General features: G+C 33.7%; 1 protein-coding gene across 3 annotated transcripts in view; it reads right to left on the minus strand.

Annotated features, from left to right (window-relative positions):
* The window catches only part of LOC107444778 (corticotropin-releasing hormone receptor 2), a 185,970-nt gene that overhangs the window by 23,953 nt on the left and 134,266 nt on the right, over positions 1 to 27,751 (minus strand). For all 3 annotated transcript variants that reach the window (XM_087152095.1, XM_087152093.1, XM_087152094.1), the window contains exons 4-5: positions 25,079 to 25,194; positions 1,122 to 1,242 (exon numbers count right to left, since the gene is read on the minus strand). In XM_087152095.1, coding sequence (XP_087008221.1) covers positions 1,122 to 1,242; positions 25,079 to 25,194 — 237 coding nt within the window. The remainder of the gene's footprint in view (positions 1 to 1,121; positions 1,243 to 25,078; positions 25,195 to 27,751) is intronic.

The following is a 27,751-nucleotide window of genomic DNA, read 5'->3' on the forward strand; positions in this document are numbered from 1 at the left end:
GTCTTTACGAATTCCGCATCCGACTCTCACTGATCGCAGTGCTGGCGTAAAATGTCCTCAGTTGTAGACGCATCATGGGTTAGAGTCTCTTTGCCGTCGGGCTAACCGTGGGAGGTGTTCGTGGTTTTCCTTTCCATGTTACGCGAATTCGGGTTGGTTCCATTACTCCACGAAGCTCAAAATTTCTCCCAATACTTGATCCAGGAGTTCCCTTGTCTTTTTGGAGGTTCAAAATTAAAGACCACGGAGTTGGACATTAGTAGTCATAAACCCAAAGTTGGATCGGCTGTTCAACGACGGTTATAAAATAAAAAATTAGCAATTGTGGACACAAAATCAAAGGAAGAATACTAATTAATTTAAAAATATTGAATGTGAAGAATGAAATTTTTTCATTATTAACAATTTTTTTGAAGTTAGGTTTTACGTGTGTTGCCGTGGTTAGACAGAGACCCCTCTTCCTGGGTATCGGACAGATTTGGAGGGGAATCTGGTCTATCTGTTTTTGGTGAATGCGTTAAGTTGATAAACCCTTTTCATGTCAATAAGTCGAGAGCTTTGTGCTGATGTACTTTTCAGCTACTGCTAGATTCATCCGTCAGTTCAACCCAATTGTACTTATTTAAACATATGTTTCAGCGAGGATGAATTCTTAATGTCTATCACATTCTCAAACTTTGTCACAAGTTAGCATTGTTTTCGTCCAATTTGAGAATAGTCAAATTTGGACGTCCAATTTTGTACCAAGTAGATGTTCCGGAACTTGGGAGAATATTCTTACAAAATACTTTGAAAATTCAATAAGGTTCTCTTTAAATGGATGAGTGCTAAAATCTAGAATGCTAAACAACGGCTGCCTGGATGGTCATATCTCTCGTAACCTCTATAATCCTTACACGGAACCCAGAGTCTCACGGAACACCATTTGGGAACCACTAATTTAGACCAGAAAACTGGCTATTTCACCCCCAGATAATGCTGATTTCTGGCCTTTGCTTAAAAAACTAACTAATTTTGAATAAAACCTACTACAACTGTACGTTATTTTAATTTTAAAAAATGAATGACACTGCATTATTAATAAACTGCGTTAAAACAACATATTCTGTATCTCTACTTACCGTATGTTTGTAAGAGATATCAATGAGAACAGGAGACGACGAGACAATGAGGAGTATCAAATTTATGAGCAATGCCACCGACAAATTAATATGAACTTTTAGGCGGCTACAATGAAGACTCCTAAAATCAGAGAAAGAAATAATTTAATTATTAATTTATTACCAGTTTTAATGGTACAAGGTTCAAATAGCGGCCCAACAACACGTTTTAAAACAAGTCAGAAAGTAAAACTCATATTGCAAATCAATCTGCATAAAATATACAAAGTGGCACATACAGAAACAAATACAAGTAAAACAGTTATACAGCAAGTCAAGCGTTTCTGTAGCAGCCAGTTGTCGGCCAAGGGGATTATTGAGGTTAATTATTCTCTATTTCGAGACCAACAACACGATTAAAGCTATCGAATCAATATTGAGCCCTGACTACCATTATTATCTGACAAGCTGATGCCATCCATATGAAACTGGAATTGTGAAACTAGAGCCCCCGAATTAGTATAGGAGCCTTAGGTGAAACAGATATAAGGATGTTGATGTCATACAAAAAATCTTGCACACATTAAAAAGAACTATTAAAAAAGGTAAGCTGATACCTGTCAAAACATGGTCATATGAAATGTGATAAATCTTAAGACGATGTGTTATTCGAGTATGATCCATTAAAGGACGAGTGAGGTTGACGTAAGCCATGCACAAGGTCAAATGTCAACCATTTTACGGTTTGTTTTTATGTAGAAGTACATAGTAGTTATGTATATTTAAGTAGGTATGCTATTATATTAAATATACAATGTTAATTGTAAAGTCTCATTTGCTTTAAAATGGGATATCAGAATATTCTCGATCTTACAAATGGAACTGTACTTACTCCTAAAATTTCGCAATTATTGTATTTAGTTAATAATTTTTTCAGTTATCTTCACAGCGTTTAATATTTTTGAATTCGAATTCATTCCAATGATGCACAACTGTTAATCTCTTTTATCTCCAAAATGAAATACGTATGCATATCTTAGAGCAAGATAGAACTGTCATGTTTACCAGGTAGGAGAAAAAAAAGAGAAGAGTAACTTATGAGCACTCTTTTTTCAGTAAGTTATCTTCAATTAGAAATATTTCTTGATTTTTGACCTTAATTAACACATATATCAAATTTACTAAATGAGGGCAGGGTTTTTAAAAGAGCACAAAACAAGTATGTGTCCTCTTAAAATAAGTCGCTATGAAGTTTAAAAAAGCGAGGAAAAAACTCAAAAGGGAAGAAAATTTATATATTTCAGAGAAAATACTGTTGTTAACACCAACGTTGAATCACCACCATTTAAAAGAATGTTTCCTATTGTTCTCTGCTATTTTAAATTAACAAGTAGCACCATATGGTGACCTGCCTACTACAACTCAACGCTGCCAGTCTGGTATCCCCTAGCAACGAGGAAAAAAAAGAAACTAATGTTTTCTTTTTGATAATTCTTCTATTTTTATGTATACTTTATTATTATTATTCAAGGCTTTTTAATATGTAAAATTTTATTCCAAGAAGCGCGTCTACTTATTTCTCACAAAAAGTATACCTCTACCTGGTTGCCAGTCTGATGCATTTTTCATAGCCTATTGGGGAGGATTGTCCATATTTACAGCTAGGCTAGTTTTTTCCCCACATATTCCTAGATTTCCATAACTTCGTTAATTTAATTCAGCGACTACTAACAATCTATCACAGTTATAAATCAGTTCATATGGAATAAGAAAAGATTAATATGGTTAAAATCACTTTGAAATAGTGCGAAGTTGAAAAATCTGTATTTGAATAATAAAGTTTTCTGGTGTTATGTTTCAAACGTAGGGTCTAAATAGATTTAATTATAATTAATGGAGCTGATTTATTCAGTAGGAAAGTGTCTTTGTATTATGCGGGTATGGTTAATGTGCAATCTGATAATGATCTCTTTGTATTAATTTCGATGGATGCCTTGGTCTTAGAATTTTTAATAACAATTTTCAATGTCAGCATGAATAAAATTTGTGTTTAAATTAAGTTTGAGCAAAACTTATCAATCTTTTTTTTTGTACTCATTTCTAATATTCCAATAAGTAACATTTTAGCTTATGGTGCATTGAATTAAATTAAATGTGGAGTTTATTGTCATAAGATTTGAGTAGGAATTGAAATGAATATGGGGATTAATGGCACTAGTTACAAAAAAGGAACATGCTGCGCCAAACAAATGGTTTTAAAAATCAGAATTAATGAAATTATGAATCATTTCTGTTATTAAGTACTTAAAATGCAATCCCCACATAAATAAAAGGATACATTCAGTATGTTAAAAAATGAGATAAAAACTACATAACAGTTAAATGTTTCTGGAAATAAGTAAAACGGTTAATCTGTAATTCGACATTTATGCATACAGAAATGAATAAAATCCGACGGAATCGTGAAAAAACACGAAATAGGTATAATATAAGAACTTTATCAAAAAATTACTATTGTCAAAAATAAAATATGCAATTTAATTTTTTATCTTAAGATGTTTTTTTAAGTCAGGATGGTTGGAAATTACGTCGAGAATGCTGAATTTCTAGGAAAAAAACTTAAAATTTAACTCGATTTCTTTCTTTTTTTTTTTTGAAGGAGAAGATAACCGTATTGCTGTCAGCGGCATATGCAGGCATTGCCTTTTGAGTCATTAGAACAAATTGAAATTTGGGTTTAATAGCATAAGGTTTAAGTTATTAAAAAATAACTTGTAAATCATCAGGGCAAACCAAAACCTGAAAATGCAAAAAAGATCAATCACTTAATCAGTTGTAGGCGAAGTATCTAAATGTTTAGAAACAAATTTCCCTACTTTTTGCTACCATTTTTTAAAGTATTTTCCGACGATAGGTCAGGGGATCCTGATCATTGCTACATATCTTTCATTCTTGATAGTATACTCTTTTTAGCTCTTTGCAGGGTTTTTCCCGGCATATATCAGTAGTTTTATGTTGAAAAGAGACAAAATTTACTTTCATGCAAAATATATTATTTTTGTTCTTCTAAAAATCAAATATTCTTAACTTTGTTCCCTCGAGAGATGAGTTAAATTCAGATTAACTCTTTCAGACTGTCAAACATCAAAAAAGTGGATGAATCATCTTGGGGTGCATAGGGTTATTTGTAGTTTATTAATTCATAAACGAACAAAAATGATTACTTGAACATAAACAAAAATATCTCAGGGCAAAACCTAAAATCTTGAGATGTCCTATTTTTTTTTTAAACTTTCAGTAGGATAATGAAATGATCATAAGCCAAAGTCGTATATGTGGCCATGGCAACTTTGCAATGTACCAAACTAACTCCGAACACATATCTGTCTCCCAGCTTAACTGCCTTTCTGGAATTTACTCAAATCGGGAATCAGGGCATCAAATAAAATATAAAGATATGCTAACTCTGTCACAGTGAAAAACTAGAACAAAGTAACCACAAAAAAACCCTCAACTAATTAAATCAATGCCGACAAAGTTGAGAAAGGTTATTAAAAGGAGCGGATGCCCAATAAGAAATAAAACTGCTACATAGACTTTTGACGAGCAAGATTTATGCCAATTTTAAGTTAAAGACGACCTTGTGTATTCTTTATATAATAATTAAGTTATTGTTGCTTTTACAAAATGAGGAAAGTTACAGGAAATAAATAAAAGTTTTATTAATTCTGAATGACGTCATTTACTTAGTCTCAATTATATGAGCATAAAAGATAATCGTTTGTGCGTAGACTTTTACGCCCATAAGAGCACAGTGAGCAAAAAATTGACGACATTGAATAGCTTATGACCTACTAATCGGATCTTCTCATTCTATGACTCAATCTCAATGGCTCGAGGCGGTGCCCTCAAACATGCTAATTAATAAGTGCAGACGATTTTTTACGTTACGAATTCAGATACAAAAACGTAATTTCTCTGAATAAGCATGCCTTTTATTCGACGGATTTGTGTCCCCTAATATGTAGGGGGTAGCCCTATCTGGAAAATATAGTCCCAATAATTTCGTGAGGAGAGCGCTTCTAAGTTTGAACCCTCTAATGTTAATTTTATTTTGCGTATTTTGTAAAATCACAAAAATTATTTTTAACGAATTGAAAACATTTTGCGGTAAAATTCGTTTATCCAAAAATAATTAAATACAAAAAATAAATTTTAGTAAAGTTTTATTATTTTATTAAAATAATAGTCGGAAAAATTTGGAATTGTAAGGCATGCAATTTTTTTTACATAATTTTAAAGTATGTAATTTTACAATGGCAAACTACAATATGTGAGAAAAATCAGTTGAATAATTCCTGATAAATTTTAAATATCTAACATTTATGGAATTCAATTTTTCTCAGGTACTATTCAATCAATTTTGCTCATATTTTGCATTTTGCCATGCAAATTTATATTCTTTAAAATGATGCCATACGTTGTATACCATACAAGTCAAAATTTTTTAGACCTTTCTTATGTAAAACAATAAATATTTGCTATAAGTTATTTTTTGCATTGAATTATTCTTTAATAAACGAATTTTATAATTATGTGCAAAAATTTCCAATTTGCTTAAAAAATTCTCGACATATAGCGAATTACGCAAATCAAAATTAACATATTAAGGGGTCCAAACTTTGGAGTGCTCTCCTGACCAAACTTTTTTTTCTTTTAATCAGTAACATTTCTGAAAGAATTATATATTTCACTAATTTTTAACCTTATTACAAGGAAATAAACAAGATTGTTAGATTTAAAAGCTTAAAAAAGTACATAAAGCTAGTTATGTCATTTGTTAAATTTTAAATTCTTTGTACTTTTATATGTTCTACTTTATCATATTGCTACATAATAATAACCATAGTTATTACTAACATATATTTTTTCTACACAAATATTTTGTTTTTTAGGCTGCAAATTTTTAATGTCTGAAACTAAACTGAAGAGTGTAATTTTATATAGCAAAATACAAAATTTGGGCAAAATTGGTCGAATGGTTCTTGAGAAATCGAATTATTATTATCTGACTTTTTTTAAATTAAATTTCTCAGGAATAATGACTGATTTTTCCCAAATTTTGTATATTGTTAATAAAATTACATTTTTTAAAACGAGACAAAAAATTTTATGTCTTACAATTCAAAATATTTTCAACCATTCTTAAATAAAGATAATAAATATTTACTAAAAGGTATTTTTTGCATGGAATTATCTTTGGACAAATGAATTTTATAATCATGTGTAAAAAAGTTAAATTAACATTAAGGGGCCCAAACTTTGGACCATATTTCCCAGATTACGGCTACCCCCTATATCTTAAGGGTCAGAAATCCGAACCTGTGGAAAAAAAGGTATGTTTCGTTTTTTTTGTCCGATTTCGTAACTTAAAATATCGTCTGCACTTTTTAATTGGTATATTTGAGGTCACCCCCTCGAGCCATTAAGATTGAGTCCTAGAACTTGAAGATCCGATCATTAGATCAAAAGTTATTCAGGGTGGTCGGTTTTTTTTTTTTTGCGCACTGTACATGCAAACAATGTGAATTGTTTTTCTTCCATTTCATTTTCAATAATTTAAATATAAAAATTGCGTGCAAAGAGACAATTTTGTGTTCCTTTTTTTCCAGTTTTATGCACTGAAAATCATCAGAGAACGATTTTAAAAATAAATATTTATATTTCGTCAAAAGCAGAAATATTTTATGTTATAGATTGTTCTGGAATGTTTTTCGGATGTACATTGCTTTCGACCACGCCATATGAATTGAATAAGAATAATAATAAAATAAAAAAATACAAAATAGCGTTTTTTCCATTTTAGATAAATGTATCATTCAGGGAATGAATACTTTATGAAATTCCTATCAAGTTCAAGCACTCGACTAAATTCAATAAAATTCAGTCGTTTCAATATAAAAATATCAAGACAGACTCCTACTGGCTTTCACATGAAATAACATAGCATAGGATGCAGTATATATTTGTCGCTGTCTATCAGTCGTATGTTATTTTAAGTATACATTTGAATCCTTTCATTGAAAAAAAAAAGGATATTTGAAATATTCTTACATAAATTGTAGATTGAAAGAGTCTTTTCCGCCATCTTAAGTACAAAAATAAACCTTATTTTTAGAATTACTGCGAAAACAGGATTATTTTGAAACTTTGTTTTCAGATATTGCATTTCTTCCCCTAGAATACATAGTTTCATTCCAAAATTGTCTAAAAAAAACCAAACTGTAATGAAATAGAATTAATTATTTTTGTAATGAAAATTTTTCTTTCAGAAAAATGCTTTTTATTTGATAAGGGCTTCAAATCAATTAATTAATAATTTGTTTAATGGCTTACGATAGCAAATTATAAAAGCAATAAATTTTCATCTGCCGAAAACTGCAGTAAAAGCATAACTGGTATCTTTTAAAATTAATGTTTCCCAATGATTATTATAATTACTGTTTCATGAAACTAAACATCATATTACCGTTGTTATTCTATGTGCTATTGGTAAATTAAATTGTTTGAAACAGTTTCTATTAGTTTTATTTACTTTTTAGAGTATTTCTTCGGACAGTTTTCTTCTGTCTGAAGCTAACTAGTCATCATATTTTTAATTCCAAGAGCATTTTTTAATTGCCTAAACCTTCTTGGAAGTTCTGTTCTATCTCAAAAGGATTTTATTTTGTCTCTAAGGAAAGCCCAGTAAACAGAGGGACTCCACGCACTATTTTTTTTTTTTAACTTCGTACTATCAATCCTTACATTTAATTCAATTTGATTGAAATTTATAGTACATATGGCACCCAGGTAAGAACAGTGTCATAACTCTAAAATGCAGCTATTGAGAAAAATCAACTTCATGAATGCTGTAAAACTTATTCTCAATTAGACACAAAACTGACGCAACTGCACTCAGCTGGATAAATTTCTAGTTAGAGATGTGGCACTTTTTGAGCTTGATGGGGCACTTCATACCTATTTTTTTATTGACATAACCTTAAAATTGCTTATTTTTTGACTTGTGTCACTTTTCCTGCCGGGATGCGATATATACTTGTTTTGCTAGCACCTCTTTGTCAATTTCTCGCATTTTATGAAGATAAATTTGAAGTGAGTTCATTGACTTTCTATTTTAAAATCTAAAATTTAGTGCAGATAATACTTTCTTTTGAACTTAGTTTGTTTTTATGTGTCAGCGATTAATGGCCCTTAGTTGTTTTTAAAATTTTTTTATACTCATTCAAGCAATACTCAATGGTTAAAGTTGAATTTCAGCTTATTCTAAAATACTATCAATCTGAAATAAAAGTTTTTCTGACAATTTATTTAGGTAGATGGGTTAGATTATTTTATTTAATTTTGAATATATACTAAGAATGAGGTGTACACGATTATGTGTTCTTATACTGGTTGCCATTTACAAATTCTCGTGAATATATCTATGTCACATAGAACACGCTATACTGTACTTTGACAAGTAACTGTTTCGAACTGTAATCAACTTTATGTTCCTTTATCTCTCCTCACAAAGGGAGGAAATAAAAGTCATTCCATAGCAAATGAGGAATTTCTTTAACGAAACATTCGAACTTCTGTGGAATCGGAAAACTACACCAACAACGAATTCCAATTCTTTCTATCAGGTTCTATCTAGATTCTCCCTTTCCAATTAAGCTTATCTATCCTCGGAACCGATATTTTAATCCGACTCTCTTGCATTATCAGAACAAGGTTTTAATGCTGCATTATTGCTATTTCTGACTTATGCATAAAAAACTAAAAAGTTTTAATTTGTTTATCACTTAATATTATTTGAACACTTTAATAAGAATTGTTTACGTTTCATAAATATCTAATTATTTAAAAATTCACCTCGAGCTATCAAAATATCAAAAGTAGTTTTTTCATAATGAATTGTTATGCCCCTTTTTTGTGCAATTAATGCCGCCATCTTCACCAGATCACAGTCAGGAAGTAAATGAGCATTCCACACCTCCTGCCTATGTGCTTTCAATGTTTGGTTATGCATCGGGCATGGTTTATAACACCGTTTTATATTCGTTACTTAAATAGATACATTGTGATGTTTGGTGCAGTGCATAGGCATTTTCAACTCTAGTGTTATTAAAATAAACATTCAATAGCCCCTCAAGAGTTGATGTAAGGCTTAGTGTTTACTTTAAATGTTAAGTGTTTATCTTCTCTGGCTGGCAATGCATGGGTTCCTTGACTTCGAAGTACTACTTGGTTTATGATACTGATCTGCTTAAATTGAATATGCAATGTCTTAAAATGAATAAGGTAATTTTTTTTTACATGAATCTAGCAAGTACAGTTTGTATCGCACTAATTGATAATAAATTATTGAAAATTCACCTTGGTTTTGATGACTCTAATAACTATCGCACACAAACCTGTAAAGTACGTATTCTACATGCTGGTCAGTCTCGTTATACCCATTTGAATTTATTAATAGCTAAAGCTACCCAGTTTGCAATGTCGCGGTAACATCAATGACCATCACCAACTGTACATTATTCAAACGTTTAAGAGTACGTAGAGTCCTTTACGTTGAGTGCAGTATAGCCGACTCCGGCATTTATGCTACACAAATTGCACTCTAAAAACTTCATTCAATCCATCTTTACTTGCGATTTGGTGGGTCATTAGCGGTAAGTGAATAAGTATTGAAGGCATGAATTAATATTATCTTATAATTAATTATTGTACTACATTGCATCATGAAAGAAACTGCTGAACTAAAAGAAAGTACTTAATTAATTAAAATTTTATTAGTTTAAAATTTATTAATTGAAAAATGGAAAGCTCTGTAACAGTAAAATTAAAACGACAAATATTCTTGTTTTTTAAAACTTAACACTAATAATACCATAACGGGTCAAATGACCCATTTTGGACATTTGCATTGAAAATGCATGTATCATCTTATTACTTCTGCAAAGTTGACTTTTTATTACTAATTAATCTACAGTTCTTATACTATTTTCATACTTTTTTGTATTGTTTATGTTGAGTAATCCTGTCGTATACCGTTGTCTACCACATCGGGTCATTTGACCCTGAGAAAATTTTTTGTTTTATCAGCTTATCGTATTGTAGCAAGCCTGAAAGCGGGACGGAAAAGAGAAAATACTGGTAAAAGAACTATTTCAATATTAGATAATATTTGGGTGGAGTTAATCTATTCTCAACAATAACAATTCAATGTAAGGAAATAATTCAAGTCGAAGAAGCAATTCAATGTAAAAATTGCATCCGTAAAAACAATTGGTAGTTATGGATTTTTATTATTCTGGGAAAAAAACTAAAAAATGAAATTTATTTGTAACTAGTTAGTTAGTTAGTTGGATTTTATTGGCACAAGAGCCAGAAATGGCTATGCAGCGCCAGGCACTAGGATTTGTAACTAGTTTTTACTCTTTTCCGTCTCGATATATATGGTCTTTCAGCCCTGTATTGTAGTCGATGAGCTGCACATTTCTGCAAAGACTGTTGCGTAAAGTAGTTCAATCAAAATAGCTGAGAATAATTTCAAGAAAATATCGAAATTTTAGATTGAAAGTAGATTTTTAGTGTAAGAAAAGATAGCAGAAATGTAAAGTTTTGGTAAATAGTTTATATTTTATTTTGATAACTTTATTAGTGATACAGGTCTTTCTCTACCCATTAAAATGTTGAAGCGAACGAGACAGTCCAAGTTCTTAGAAGATATAAATAATATTGGGGAAGAGCTTTCGGAAATCGGTGAAGATGAATTTTCTGAAAACGAAGATATATTGGTTACAAATGAAAATTAGTTTGAATCTACAGATACTGACGATGAAGAGGAAAATATTGTGAATATCGGTTGTGGACGAAAAAGAACAAGTTCTGAAGAAAGTGAAGTAGAAATGAATGAACAACATGTTGCGAATGATGGATCTGTTCGGGAAGAAATGCAAGTAGGTGGAAGACCTGGAAGACCACCACTTCATAACATTTTCAGGCAAGAAGTAGGCCCAACAGGATATGCAAAACGTCATATAATGAAAGGTAAAGTTAGTACTGCATTTTCATTGATAATTGACCACCGTATTATGAACCATATAAGAACATGCACAATAGAAGAATCAAATAGAGTGTTAGGATCCGATTGGAGTTAATCTCAAGAAAATTAGATGCATTTATTGCATTTTCATATGCACGAGCTGCATATGGAGCAAATAATTTGAAAATTTCTATAACATATAGGGGCCTAAATTTTTTTCTGAAACTATGACCAGAAATAATTTTACCGAAATTCTTAGATTTATCTGTTTTGATAAAAAAAAGTCACTTCCATATCTAGGAAAAGATGAAAATGGGCCCTCTTCAGTACAACTCTCTGAATATGTTGTACTCAAACTCATCGAGCCATTTACGGGTTGCGGAAGAACTGTGACCACAGACAACTTCTTCACAAGCAAATCCCTAGCAATACAATTCCTAGCAAAAAAACTACGCTAGTTAGGACTATTCGGCCAAATAAAAGGGAATTACAACTAATTGCAAAGCATAAGAAAGATAATATGACAAGATTTCCATCGAAAATTTTTACTACAGATAATTGTACTCTTACAATCTATAAAAGCAAGCAAAACAAAAAAGTACTTTTACTTAGTTCTAAACATAAATTTGTAACAGTAGAAAACAATGATAAGCGTTTACCTGAAACTGTTTATTACAATAAAACCAAATTTAGTGTAGACATGACCGATCAAATGACGAGGAAATTAACTACAAAGTCTTAAGTCTTGCAGATGGCCTCTCCAAGTTTTTTTTCAATATTCTTGATTTAGCTGGCATAAATGCCTGGATTTCGTGCAAGTAAACGACAGGAGATAATATCTCGAGACAAGATTTTTTACTCAAGCTAGCAGTAGAATTTGCCACCGATTAATACGAAACGATCGTTGCCTAAGTCTACTACAGATGCTAATCAACGCAAGAGGTGTCAAATAAGATACTGTAAAGAAAATAAAACCAACAAAATTTGCTCTAAATGTAAAAATTATGTTTGCGGAAAAATGTACGATGGGCACACTTATATGTAAAAAATGCGATGAATAAAAAAAATCTTATTTTTTGCGCTTGTAATAGAAATTGTCAATTTACCATTTTGTTTAATTAAAATAAATTTTTATTTCCTTTCTAACATCCATATTTCATACATTTAAGTAGGAAACATAAATTTCGGGTCATTTGACCCCCTATGGTAGAATAGGTATCTATTAAGTGTTGGTATCATTAGTGTTAAAGAACAATGCTTCAAATAAAATATTAAATAAAATTATTAAATAAAAAAAAGCTCGATTCTCGACTTTTTTTTCAATTACAAATTTTAAATGATAAGTTGGTCTTATAATTGCGGCTAACTTTAACCAAGGGGAAAATCTTCAAGAAAAAAAAAAATGGTCGAGTCGTTAAAGGTTGCTGAATTGTAAATTAGCTCCCGGGAAAAGAAAGAGATGCAACTAACATCACGTTAGCATCTCTGGGTTAAATGACGAAGAAAAGACCTAAATTAAGTGTAAGTTTTTACTTTCTTCTAACCCTTAATAGGGTTAACAAGGGTTAAAAAGGAATATTTTCCGATGCTTCTAAATTAGTTTTTAATTTAAATTATTTTACAAAGATTAAATTGACAGAGTGACTAGTAATTTACGTTACCAGTCATCTGAGAGCTTACTTCCCAATAGAAGCTGACAGAAATTTCGATATTTCATGCGATGTAGGGAGAATCCAAAGATAACGTTGTTACGAATTCAATAGTAAAAAGCAATACTTTTTATTTTTCCACAACGGATATCCGTTTTTTTGATTGCACCGTTTTTTCCCTTGGCATTTGTTTTACTTCGCCTGAAGGATTTCCTCGCTGTTACAGATTTTGTCTTTGCTTTTTTAAAATATCGAACACATTTATTGAGTTCTTTAAAATGTGTTTTTTTAATGCGTCGGGAAATTTTGGGTAAGGGCAAATCGACATTTGAAGAGCACGGTTTTGTAAAAATTTATAATATTTGATATATTGAAAAAGATAGAAAAAAATATGGTACAGCTTAATGTACCATATTTTTCTTGAATATAAAAATATTTATTATAACATAATTTAATATAAATATATTTTATTAAATGTGGTAAGTAACAGCTTGAATTATTTGTTATAAACTATTGGTTTATCATTCGGAGGTTATTAGAAATTTAAAAATAAATGGATTTTCCACATTGTTCGCGTTAATAAAAGGCTTAGAATATCTTAGCGTAATATAGCGGAATATCTACGGATTTGGTTTGATTGATTGAATGTAGGGTTAAGTGGCACAAAGTCCAAATGAGGACAGACAATACGGGCTACGGATTTGGAGCATTCTAATGACAAAGCGGATTTTTAAAAGATTATTTTTTACAAGTTGTCTCTTAGTATTATATTCCTTTAGAGACTTTACACGTTCCCGCTAGGTAAGGGCACAATATCGAAAACATACATGGAAATTGTAATGTGTTCCGCCAAAAACACTCTTCTAAACTATTTGAAAATGAGGCCGATCATTATATTGCTTCAAAACTTCATAACTTTCCAGCTATATAAATAATCATTGAGAATTCGTAAGTATGGAGGTAAAGATTATTGGCACAAGATTCGGAAATAGCTAACCAGAAGAACAATGGGGTTCAAGACCTATATTATTCTTTAACTTCTTAATGGTCGCATAATTTTGAAGAAAAATGTGATAAGAGTGCCTATCTTTTTATTCAAGATAATAATATAAAATTAAGTGTGTGTACAGCTTATGTATTTTTAACGTTTGGACTAAGTTTTAGCTTACATGTTTGGTGAGTGCTGATATCTAGCTTAAAATAATCTATTCTTACACATTATGAATAGTTTGCTGCTGTCATCTGGTATATACACTGGTTATCATAAATTAAGGAAAAATCACAAAAATAGCGATAACTCTTTCAAAAGTAAGCCAAACCGTGCAAAATTTGCATATGTTGTCCACTAAGAGTAGCTGAGTAAAATTGCAATATGCAAATTAGTGGCGCTGCACTCGGCTTACGTCATCTGCCTGGAGCATAAAAGTCCAAGTTTGAGAGAAAGCACACAAATTTTACTGTGATTGCGACATTGAAAATCTGAGATAGCCAATTCGTAATAATGACCTCTAGGCATCATTTGCCTGAAGAACTACGATGGAGAGCCATCGGGAGACTAGAGGCAGGGCAGAGTCAATCAGAAGTGGCCAGATGGCTAAATGTGAGTCCATCTGTGGTTCATAGACTTTGGAGGCAATTTCAAACCACAGATTCGGCATCTAGGAGGTTCAGTCAAGGACGGCCAACTGTTACGACCAGTGCCGATGACCGATATTTGACATTAAGTGCACGCAGGAATAGAACCGCTACTCCGACACATCTTAGATCCTCTCTTGTTGCAGCCACCGGAAGGTTGGTGTCAACGTCAACTGTGCGCAGAAGGCTCCACGAAGGTGGTCTGTATGCGAGACGACCAGCCATTTGCGTGCCGCTCACATCACGCCATAGGAGAGACCGTTTGCAGTGGGCCCGACAACATGTCCACTGGACGTCAGATCAATGGAGGCCTGTTCTCTTTACGGATGAGTCCAGGTTTAGTCTAGAAAGTGACAGTAGACGTTATTTGATATGGAGAGAACCTGGGACCCGTTATCATCCATCAAACATCCGTGAAAGAGATGCATACGGAAGAGGCAGTGTCTGTGTTTGGGGAGGCATATCCTTAGGAGGGCGCACATACCTCCATGTCTTTCCAAGGGGAACCGTGAATGCTCAGGTTTATCGAGACAACATCCTTGATGCTTATGTGCGCCCATATGCCGGGGCAATTGGTGATTGCTTCCTGTTACAGGACGATAATGCAAGACCACACAGAGCTCGCATTGTTGATGATTATCTTCAACAGGAAACAATTACTCGCATGGAGTGGCCAGCTCGATCCCCGGACTTGAATCCTATCGAGCACGTTTGGGATGCTCTAGGGAGGCGTGTATCTGCCATCAATCCGCCCCCTCAGACCCTTGCCACGCTTGCAACTGCTTTACAAGAGCAATGGCTCTCACTTCCTATTGAACTGATAGACCGCATAATTGAAAGCATCACACATCGCTGTTTGTGCTGTATTGCTTCTAGAGGCAATCATATTCCATATTAAAGGTACTTTTTCTATTGCAAACCGATACTTCCAATTTGTTTATTTTATACATGTGCTAATTTCTATACTACTATTAATGTCTGATAATTTCTTTTTATGTTGTTTAATACCTTACTATGTGTTGTATATTGTGGGTAAGTTTCATAAAATTCCATGTGTAATTTCTTGAGTTATCGCGATTTTTGTGAATTTTCCTTAATTTATGATAACCAGTGTAGATTGAGAAATAAACATGATTTTGGGCCTATAAAATAGATTGTTTTCTTTTTAGCAAGTTACTTTTGAACACTCTAGCCCGGAAATATTACAAGCACGAAATATAGAGAGTTTGAACAAAGTAAAATTTCATATAAACTTTTGAATCATTAATATATAGGAGAGTTGAAAATTTTTAAATTAAATTTACAAAACAAAGAAAAATACATTAAACATAGCTACCACTGGAAAACATTATCCTAAATAGTATAGAGATTTAGCACCCCTATAACTATAATGTATCAAATGCTATCAAAGTCGATGCCAAATATGCTATTAGTAGTATTCGAATTGAAATAAAAAAAAAAGATACGAATATAAACATTACGCATTAGCGCACGACATGTTTTAGAGAGTGAAAGTTCTATCATTAAGACAATCAACAATATCTATCAAGTTATTAGCGTAGATGTACTACAGTACATCCGCGTCACGTGAAATTGCAGCAAAATATCAACAAATAAGTTACTAGCATCTCTCATAGCTATTAGAAGTTTTATTCCGTCCCTTGCGATACAAAAGGCGAGTTTTTTTTGTACTTTGGAGATAGAATATTATGAATTAAAGGCTTTCTGAAGCGCAAAACACAGTTGTAAAGCATGAAATGAACTAGGTCTGCGTAATCAACTAACAATGGATGACAGCAATATTGCAAATGTTGTAAAAAAGTCCGAGCCTCCTGCAAGTTTAACATAGTGGAGAATAATTCCTTAACATCTAGTTTGGTAAGCCTACGCCACATTTCGTTCTATTGCTGTAAGTGACAATACTTGGCTTCTACTTTAAGCTATCGTCTGCAAACATATTCACATTAATACTATTTAGAATTACGTCATTCTTTTCCTTTTATTCGGTTTCCATTTTGCAGTACAAAAGATGAATATCATGACAAAGCAGACGTACATTCCCAATTATGTGGGCATTTATTTTAACGAAAAAATTTCAGCTGCAAGTTTTACTTAAGTAAAAGAAAATCATCAGTAGTCCCACTATGCTCGAAGTTTAGGTGTTAACACGAAGTTTAACATACTTAGAGTATTATTATTTCCCAGAGTTGTAATTTGGTTGGAGTCGCTTTTCAACTTGTACAAATAAAGATACTCATTCAATAAAATTTTTATAATTTTTTTTGTTAGTTGAAAAAAAAACTTGAAATAAAAGTTTTGTTGCTTGTTTGTTTTATTTTAAACATGCCAGGCTACAAATAGTGTGGAATCACCCTATTTCTATGATTATCTATATATATATTTCTCTTACACGACGACAAAAAAAGCCCCATTACAACTCCCCGAATGGCAACGCTAGAAAATCGACCAATGATTGCCGCCTAAAATGTCACATGCCAAATCTAGTTGATGTAGCCCAACATATAGCGCTTTTAAAGACGGAAACTGAAATAACCAGAGAGAGCATTCTCACCAAATGTGATCTTTTCCGAAATTCACCCTATCAGCTGCGGCAATCTTATACTATTAAGCTAGGCAGAAGTGAGTAGTCTTTGTCGATAGATCTCTATTTTAGTATTTTGTTCAAAGCTCTTTTTTCACGGTTGTCAATTTTTCTGACAGTTTGAATTATTGACAAGTAGGCGGTGAGTTAAATATTCTTATTCTTTTGTACTTATATAGTAGTTAACTAATTACTATATTCGCATTGCAATATCGCCTTTCAAATAATATTGCAAAACTACCTGAATTATCAACCCGGGCACCGCCCACCGGTGCGGCTTGGCTTGCCGCAGTTCACTACCGAAGTACAGCTTGAGGATTGATTCATCTTCCATATCTCAATATTAGGGAAGATGAAATGGACTTCGACTCGCATTTGGAAAGACCTGCTAAAATATCAACTCCAACAATACTGGAATTTGAACACTCAGTTGCCGAGAAACTCGAATATGCAACGGCTGGTAAATTATCAACATACGCTATCCTCTTCACTCCTAATGACCAAAATTCATTTCTAAAAAAACCGATCCTGTTAAAAGAAAGCCTAAACAACACAGTAAGCTGTCCCGGAAAAATCATTTCGTGTATGCACACACGTCAAGGAAAATTGTTAATTAAAACAAATGACTCGACGACTGCAATCGAAATAAGTAAAATTACTAATTTAATGGGAATCCCAACCCAGCCATACGTTTTTCCTGAAAATATCACAACGAGATTTCTTCTTCAAGAAATTCCCACCGATCATTCCCTATCTGCTTTAGCTTCAGAACTCTCGTATAATAACCTATTTGTCCACAGTATTCGGAGATTCACTAAGAGGAAATTTTCAGAGTTCTCAGAAACCTGCCTAATAACAATCTATGGCACGTCAATTCCAACAGAGGTTAAATTCTGGTACAATCTTGTGCAGCCTACTATCTTTTGTGATCGTCAGCGTCAATGTTCTAAATGTTACAAATTTAATCACTCTGTGAAAAAATGTACATCTAAATCTCAAATATGCTCATATTGTGGAGGACAACATACTTTTTCAGAATGCGACAGTAAAATTCCACACTGTTCTAATTGCACAGGGAATCATCCAGTGAACACTCAGACTTGTCCATCTTGGTTCACATCGATGTGCACTAGCACACTACAAGCAAATCGCAGCTGGCAAAAATTTCCGAAGGCAAAATACCCCCCATGGTGGTCTTCCTACCTTTCTCACCTGCTTGGAAGAAAAAGACAAGCACGGAGGAGGGTCAAACGCTCAGGTGACACGGCCTTATGGATCAAGTTTAAGAGAACTGCTGCTCACCTTCGACTCACGATAAAAAAGGAATCCAATAAATACTGGTCCCAACTTTGTTGCTCCTTAGGCTCCTCCCCAAACATCTTTAGGTTACTCAAAAATCTTCAACGCACGCAATCTCACGTGTCTGACTCAAATCTTATCCTATTGTGGGGAAATCAACACGTCTTTGACGTAAAACAACAGGCCGACCTCTTTGGTCAGTATTACGCCAGGGAATCTATTTTAATGATCATCCCTTACGACTCCAGCGAATTAGACACACACCCAGCTCTTTCAAAGCCTTTCCAACTCATGGAACTCAAAACAGCCATATCCCTTGCCAAATCTACTACACCAGGTCCGGACAGAATTTCAATCCGTATGCTAAAGGGGCTTGATGACGAATCCCTCAATATACTGCTGTCCTTATTCAACAAATCTTGGTCTTCAGGATCGCTTCCGATGGAGTGGAAAACCTCCACGGTGCTCCCTTTCGCCAAACCCGGAAAATCACGCCTCAAAACCTCTTCTTACAGGCCTATATCTCAGCATCCTTTGCAAAACTATGGAAAGAATAATACTCAAGCGCTTGGTTGCACACCTCGAACATCAAAACTCTCTTCACCCTTATCTACACGGATTCCTTCCCCGTCGTGGATGCGACAGTCTCCTCTCGACTCTAGATCATCATATTCGTTATGCAAAAGCGAACCACTACTTTACTGTCGGAATCTCCTTGGACATCGCCCAGGCCTATGACAACGTCTGGACAGATGGCCTTGCATACAAACTTTTACAACATAACATCAGGGGTTCCCCTCATAAGTGGATATGTGACTTCGTCACGGATAGATCCTTCCGAGTGCGCTGGAGACATACATACTCAAAGGCATTTATCAACAGTAAGGGCGTTCCACAAGGAGCAGTGCTCTCGCCTCTCCTCTTCATCTTATATATAAATGACATCTTTGATATCCTTCCAGACGGCGTCAATTGTTTTATTTACGCAGACGATATATTCCTTCTGATCTATTCCCCGAACCTGCCGTCTCTAACCCGCAAACTTCAGCTATCTCTCCTACGTCTCCAAAAGTGGTTAGCAGAATGGCATATTTCTGCTGACATTGGGAAATGTCGAGCAATAGATTTCTCCTACAGAGCCATCGAATCCCCTCCCACCCTGCATTTCCAGGGAGAAACTATCATATGGACGCCGCATATCCGCATTCCAGGGGTTTACTTTTCATCGAACCTGAGCTACCGCCATCATTTTCAAGAAAAAAGAATCTTCACACTAAAAAAGCTTAACATACTAAAATGTATATCCAGAAACTCCTGGGGCGCACGCTCCTTCCACCTACTCCGAATTGTCCAGGCATACATTGCGCCCATGCTAGATTTCGGCTGTCACCTGCACTTTCTCGCCAGCAAAAGTGAACGCAAGATACTCGACACTGTGTACCATGCTGCCTTGCGGATAGCCACGGGCCTCCCGAAGTGGACTCCACTACCGCTACTTTATCAGGAGGCGGGCTGTCCGAGCCTCGAAGAACGTCATAACATGATCTCCATGCGGTTTTACGTCAGACAAATCCATTATCAGTCACTAAGTGCTATTACATACCAGAATCTGCTCATTCCGAATACCTATAGGAGATCAGCTCTTCCCCTACAAGCAAGAAACTGGCTGAACGACCACGGCATAAACATCAATCATATGATTAAAATGTACCATCGAACTCCAAAAATACCCTCAAAAGTCCGTATACACCTCACAAATCTCCCCTATCAAAACAAGAATCTACCACCGAACTTAATACCTACCATTTTCTGGGACTTAGTCCGCAATAATTGGCCACATCACACTCTGATTTATACAGATGCCTCCCGAACACCAGACGAGGCAGGAGTGGCAATGTACAACTCCCGCTCCGGGTCAGAGATGTCCGGATCCGTTCCATCCATTTGTTCTGTCTTCACAGCTGAGGGAATAGCTATATTATTAGCACTCCAAAAATGCCATACAAGCTCTCAAATTATAATTTTTACAGACTCACTCTCTGTTCTGACAGCCCTAAATTCGGCTGCAGACTCTTCACAAGGGATCATATACCAAATAATAGCCTAGATGGAAGCGCTTCCACCCTCATGCCAGTCCGTAGATATAGAATGGGTTCCCGGCCACTCCGGGATTCTCGGCAATGAAATCGCCGACGAACTGGCAAAAACAGCGCTCTCCAGACCAAGAATTTACGATAGATTTACCATGGAAGATAGTTACCAATCAATTAAACGAATCCACCAACAATCCAGAAAATCAACCTTCATGAACAGTAAATACTATACCGATTTTCGTCATCTCGGCCAAAATAAAAACGAACTTCTACCCTTCTCCAGCAGGCTCCAAGACGTCACGTTCTCTAGAATCCGCACTAGATCCTATCCAACCAAAGCAAAACTATTCCGATTTGGACTCGCTCCAGACAACAAATGCAACTGCGGCTCTATCTCTGATATTGATCACACTATTCTAGAATGCCCGCTCTTCGATCAACAGCGCACCACCTTAAAAACACAGCTAGGACTTGGGGCCTTGTCGTTTTCATACCTTATGGATACAACAGACAAACGCAAGCTACACTACTTTATGCATTACCTAAAATTTATCCGCATACTATAATCATCCACTTATCTCCGCCACCCTGGACATAAGCGAGCTATAAGCTGAAAACTGCATAAAGCTCCAAAACAGAACGCCAACAATCATCATCATCTTTTTTCACGAATTTATATATTACGAATTTATTTGACAATTTTTGATTTATATCAAGAATTTATTTGTTTTATTATTGTTATTCATTTAAAAATGAGTCTCAGTCGTGCTGTTACGCTTTAAGATTTTATACTATAGCACATTTCTAATAGGTTTAACGAAATACATGTCATTTATTTGAATTCAAATTAATTTTAATGACTTAGTATTTACTAAAAAGATGTAATTTTTTTTAAAAAGAAAGTTGTTATATGGATTTGAATGATTGTTTTGAATTCTTAGAATTTTGTGCATTTGCAATGTACCTAAGTTAGTAGCGAGCAAAGCAAACCATATAAGATTGCGTAGCAATTTTCGGGGGGTAGACGAGTGTTAGGGAGCAGGGGGCGCAGCCCGACAGTTTATTTTAATAATCTACATAAACGTCAGAAAACTTGATAAGCATACTTAGAAACAATTAAGAGAAAGTTAAAAAAAATTATGAGTTTCGAAGCTAACAGGTATCTTCCAAAACAACATAAGAATTCGCGGTAAATTATTGAAATGACCCCAACGGCGATTCGAGTGTTAATGTATTGACATTAAGTCACCGGAAGTTACGCAAATAATATTAAATAAAAATTAGAATTATTTTTTTAGTTTTTTGTGTTCATATGTGCCTTCTTTTGGGTCATGGTTTCTTAGTGTTAATTAATATTGACTTATTGCTCATATACTTTTCTCACCCTGTATGAAGAACGGGTATTCAGTAAATTTTAAACAGAGGTCATTTAATTAAGTTTTGACTTTATAATTGCAATTTAGATTGTGCATTTAGAAAAACCGATTTTGTTATTGAAATCACAGTAGTGTTTCTCTCTTAACTTTCGATTCAGTTTACAATCAATACTAGATTCCATCTAGCGCTAGGGTTCGAGCTTAAAAAGATCTGAATATTCGGCCGAAGTCTGTCTGTTTTAAATTGATGATCGGCAACGTCAGTAGAACTTGTTCGGGCGAAAGACCTGTCTATTTCAACCTGTATAACTGAAAGAAACTGAGATTTCACAAACTTTTTAGCAATATTTTTTCAACTCAGAACGGGACTGAATGTTAAGTTAAGTCTCTTTTTAACTCCAGATTCACTTTACAAACAACAGTAGATCCTATCTCAGGCTATTAGTGTTCGAGGTTATACTGACGTTTCTTATTTCAGTGGTTTTTTTGATTGGGATCTACATAGTTTATATTTCACCAAGTAGTCTGGTCGTGCGGTGGTTGGCCAAGCGGTAGAGCTGTCACCTTAAATGTCAAGTAAGAAATTACACGTTTCCAGAATTTTAAGTTAAGTCTCAGTTTTTAAATACCCTGTGCTGCCTTTTCTAACTTCAGATTCAATTTGCAAACAACAGTAGATGCTATCTCGAACTATTAGTGTTCGAGGTTTTTTACGTTCCGTCGATCGACCAACTCAAAAGCGCTGCTTTACTGACGTTTCTTATTTCAGTGGTTGTTAGGATCTATATTCTTTACATTTTTTCAAGTAGTCGTGTGATGGCTCGCCAGGGGGTAGAGCTGTCGACTTAAAATGTCAAGTAAGAAATTACACGTTCATGTCCATTTCATGTAGCTATTTATAGGCATTCTTTGAAAGTTTACACTACGACAGGAAAAAAGTAAGATTTGTGTCCCTGGAGTGCTCTTTTGTTTCGACCAACGACTATATGATGAAATCTGTTGATCCCTGGTTAAGCTTAAGTGTTTTTTGCAGTTCTACAAAACTTATGACTTTTGGCTGTTCTACTAACTCATACTATTCATAGAAGATCTTATAACTATTATTTAATGAAACTAATAAAACATACTTTTGTTTATTGGATTCGTACCTCTTAGTCATGTGCGTTGCAGAATGTAAAAATCTGCTCTGGAACTAAGTCAGCCAGTTTTATATTAATGATCGGCAACGTCAATGAAACTTGCTGGGTGTGAGACTTGTGTTATTTTCAACCCATATAACTTGATGAATCTGTGTTCGATGAACCTCTTAGCAATATTTTTAAAGCGATTTCTGCATCTTAGCTTAAGACACATTTCGAGAATTTTAAGTTAAGCCTCAGTTTTTTTAAATCAAAAAAAAAAGTTTCCTTTTTAACTATAAATTCATTTCACATTTAGCAGATCCCATCTTGAGTCTATCGGGCGAAAGTGACCGATTATTCATTAAGTGACCTATCCAAATGTGCATTAGAAATAAAAAAAAATTCAAAAATAATATTTTCTGTGAAAAGTAGCCTTTGAATTTCGTGTAAAAACACCAAAATTGTCACTTAATACATTAGAAACAATCGAAAAACTTTAAAAATGAAATTTCTTTTTCAAATAAGTGCAAACAATTTTACAATAATAATGCTTTAGAAAATTCTTATCTTTTCTGCTTTTTTTCAAAGCTAAATTTCTTTCTGTAAACAGCGTTTCAATTGTTCGTTGATGCAGTTTCGCACCACGCGGCCAAAGTATAAGTGGTAATGAAGTTTGTAGTAGAAGCAGACTTCGAGTATGTTTATATCTCATGAAACTGACTTTTTTCTCTCAGGAAGCTTTACCAAATTTATAATCAAAATCCTAATTTACGACAAATTTGTCAGAATACTGCAATTTATGTCAGTTAAACCGATCTTGGTAGGGATAGTTGAAGATCCCTGAGTGCAACCACTACTTTTATACGTGGTGAGTTCTGAATTGCTAGGATTGAATCGCTGGCCAAGTAAGCAAAGACTTGCAGTTGTACCGAATTTGCGTTCCATTGCAACTTCCAGGGGAGACATCGCTCTTCCCTGAAGGATATTTAACTTTCGTTAAGATTAATAGTCAGCTTTTAACGAACTTGGTTCTTCCTAACCCAAATATATTACCCTTTTAATCAACTCAACTGTTTTTACTCTAGAATTTGAAATTTTGAAGCAATACTTCCTTCACCGAAGATATCATTTGATTAGAATAATGTGGATTAGCCACTTTTGCCGGGTATTACATTTTGCTTTAAATAAAAAGGTGAAAAACTAGGTGCTCTAGTATTTATCTTTAATTAAAGGTAAGGTATTATTGCTTTGAATTTTGCTTTATGTAAATTGGTGCTTGATCAAACGTCATTGTGATTTTCAAGAAAATACTTCATTCGTGAATATTTTCGACCAAGTAAAGAAAACAACTCTCGTGCTTGATTTTTCTTTAACAAAATGTGATTTTTTTTTAATTGATTGTTTGATTTGTTTTCGAATTTAGGCAATTTGATTTAAAAAACTAGGTTGAATTGAATTGAATGTAGGGTTTAATGGCACAAAGTCCACAAAAGGACATGCTGTGCCTAACAAACGGTTTTAAGATACATCTAAGGTAAAAACATATTACATATTTTCTTTAAAGAATTTGGTTAAAACTGAAATTATTGGTTTAGAATCAGATCAATTAGGACAACATCGAATTATAAGACTTTTAAGTTAGAGCATTAAGTTTGGTTGGTTAGTTTTCAATTGTGGTTTTAATGTAAAACTACATTAAGTGGATGATAATATCCCTTAAGATAATAAAATTCGGAAGAAGTGCATCTCCAACCAAAGTAGATAGATGAGGAAGATCACGACTTGGAACAATATCTCATAAGTTGATATTTTAGATATATAACATATGTTTAATTTACTGACAGACATAACATATGCTTAGCTGTTAATAATTCCTGGCAACTTATGCTGTCTCATTAAGAAGAATTTACTAAACTTATTTGTTAGACTTCGTGTGGTAATTAAGTAATCTATAAATGAAGAATTTCTATTTCCCGCCATAGGTACGAAGAAATATATTTTAAACACAAACGCGGTACACTCAATAATATTATAATCATCTGTCCCGTGAACAATTTTGTTTAAAATATTTTTAAAAACCAATTTTTTTATGCATAAAAAGTAAGCTTACTTAAAGTAAAAGAAGATGAAGAGAGATATAGATAGTGTTACAATCGAGAGAGCAGAACCAATGATAACAATCCATGCGACAACAGTTGGTATCCAGGAATCACTAGGGTAGAGTTCCTAAAAATGCAAACCATTATTATTAAAGGAAAAACTTCATATTAGCTGCACGTAAATAAATTTAGAATACTAATTTAACTCCTTTTTATCTTTTTTTGTCGCTTTTTAAAATGAATGTTTTTATAAAGAATTGTTAAAATTTATATGCATAGATTCGTAGTTTTGAAAATAACGTATATACCAGGAATCAAAAGTTTGTTGTTCGATATGCCGGTAGCATAAAGCTAACACATCAAACTGAACTGAACAGAACAAACACTGCTCAAACTGAAGAAAGATTTTGAACGAGCTGATTAGATTTTTTGTCAACATCATCTGTGACGTACTGCCATTTCATTCTGCTACACTTGGTTTTCTTTAAGAACAAACGAGTTAGTACAAGTGTTATTTTTTCTAACTTGAAATGCTAGATTTGTTTTGCTAAAAAACAGCAATCTTCAATTAAAATTATTTCTTCTAAGATTATTTGGAAGAAGACAACAAATAGTATTATAATTCAAGATATTACGTTTTCCGTCGAACTAGTTATAAAAACGCGTGCAGCTGGAATACGTTTTACCTGCTTTTTGTTTTTATACAAAATCAATTTTTGAAAATTTGTTTTTGTAGTTTGTTAATAATAATTCTTAATAATTTATATGCTTTGAGCAAGGATTTAAACAATGCTTTTATTCTAAACGTAATCGGTAGGTACATTTTCACATTTTTGAAGCACCGTAGTTTCTCGGCTCTATCGATCATAAGAAGCGCAAGCTTCTTACTTTCGCCTGCATTTGTACAAAACAAAACAGTGAAACAAACTTTTGAGAGATTTCTTCCGGCAATTTTCGCCTTCGACTAATTGTTTTGTTGGGTTACAGCAGTGGTTCCTGAACTTTTTGTCCCTTGCCATGTTTTCCGGTTTTGGGTTGATATTGATTTTTTGTAAATTCACCAGCCTCAAATGTATTTTTGACAGCTGGTATAGTACTACTCACTGTGAAAGATTAAAATTTCTAACTGTAGTGTGAAACGTTTAAGAAAAGAACGCATGTTAATTTAATACATTTACTAATTAAATTCAAATTGAAATTTAGTATCTGTTATATAAAATAACTAAGCAATAAATAAATGCTTTTAGTGTGAGGGATGAACCTGATGCTTTAATAATGAATTATCAACATTTGGCATCAATTTAGTTAGGTTTAATCTCAAATCTCCTCGGTTAATGATGTCCAGTCTGTTTTTTTTCTTTTTGTTAGAAGATTGGTAACTGCACTGAAACCCCTTTCCACTAAGTTTGAAGATGAAAAAGTAATTAAAAACTTTCTCGTGATATTCCATAACACGAGATAAGTATGTTTTTCTTAAAGCCAGAATTGCAGATATCCGTTTCTAAACTGTACCTTAAGTTCCTTGTTAGTGCTTATTCCGGTCAGTTCCTCTTGACTTATGATATCCGTTTCTTCGATGTCACCATTTGGATTGATTATCCACGGTGGTGTTATCATAGTCAACACATCCTCAAACCTAGTTTCAAAATCTGAATAGAGGGCATTTAAATTTGAACGTAAGTTGAAAAGTCGTCTTCCTGGCAGTTTGTCTGTGACAAAGTGTGGAACTGGGAAAATTCACCCCGTCCAATGTTTTGCTTCATTAGCTTAATTCTAACAAGAAATGCTGATAGGATGGACTTTGTTTTAATCAAATTAAGACTGTCACCTTGTAATTGCCAAAGTTAACCATATTAAACTAAGTATACAAATCTGTTAAATAGGTTATGTCTGTTTTCCTCTTCATTAAATTTTCTTTCAAAATTTTATCTTTAGCATCCAGAAATTCTAAAATAGCCTCAAAAAGTTCAAAAAATTTTGTCAAACATAAGCCTTTTGACAGCCAGTGTACTTCAGTGTGAAGGAGTAATTTATGAAAGTCTTAGTTATTTTCTTCACACAACTGCGCAAATAACCACGTATTCAATGTGTTGCTTCGGATACCGTTTACTGTATTAATGACTAATTGAAGATATTCATGTTATCTTACACTCAAAATTTTAGCAAATAACTGTTGTCGATGTATGACACAATGTGTTGCAAACACCCCTGGTACATTCTGTTTTAAATAGCTTATAAATCCACTATAACGTCCAACCATGGCAGGTGCTCCATCTGTAGTTACTGATATTATGTTCGATAAAGGGATTGCTTTTTCCATGAAGTAATCCTTCATAACATGAAATATTGACAGTTCTTCGTAGATTTCTTGATCCATAATAAAAGGAACATATGCCAATAATAATGCTTCATTACCAGATAAAGTTGTCTCGTGCAGCTGTATAGAGAAATGGGTCGTTTGCAAATAATTAAACAAGACCAGAACTCATTTCATCAATACGTATTTCAACTGCGTTGTTGCTTAAAAGAATTCTTTTAGTGATATCAGATGCGCGTTTGTCTAAAACAGTTTTTAAAACCTCTTCAACGGCTGGCAAAATTAACTTTTCACCGATGGTATGCGGTTTTCCGGATTTTGCTTTTAGTAAAGGGATATTGTAAGACGCTCGCAAACCATCATCGTT

Source organism: Parasteatoda tepidariorum, chromosome 9 (assembly GCF_982258835.1).
Source record: "Parasteatoda tepidariorum strain Cologne lab strain chromosome 9, Ptep-v5.0, whole genome shotgun sequence".
NCBI classification, from domain to species: domain Eukaryota; kingdom Metazoa; phylum Arthropoda; class Arachnida; order Araneae; family Theridiidae; genus Parasteatoda; species Parasteatoda tepidariorum.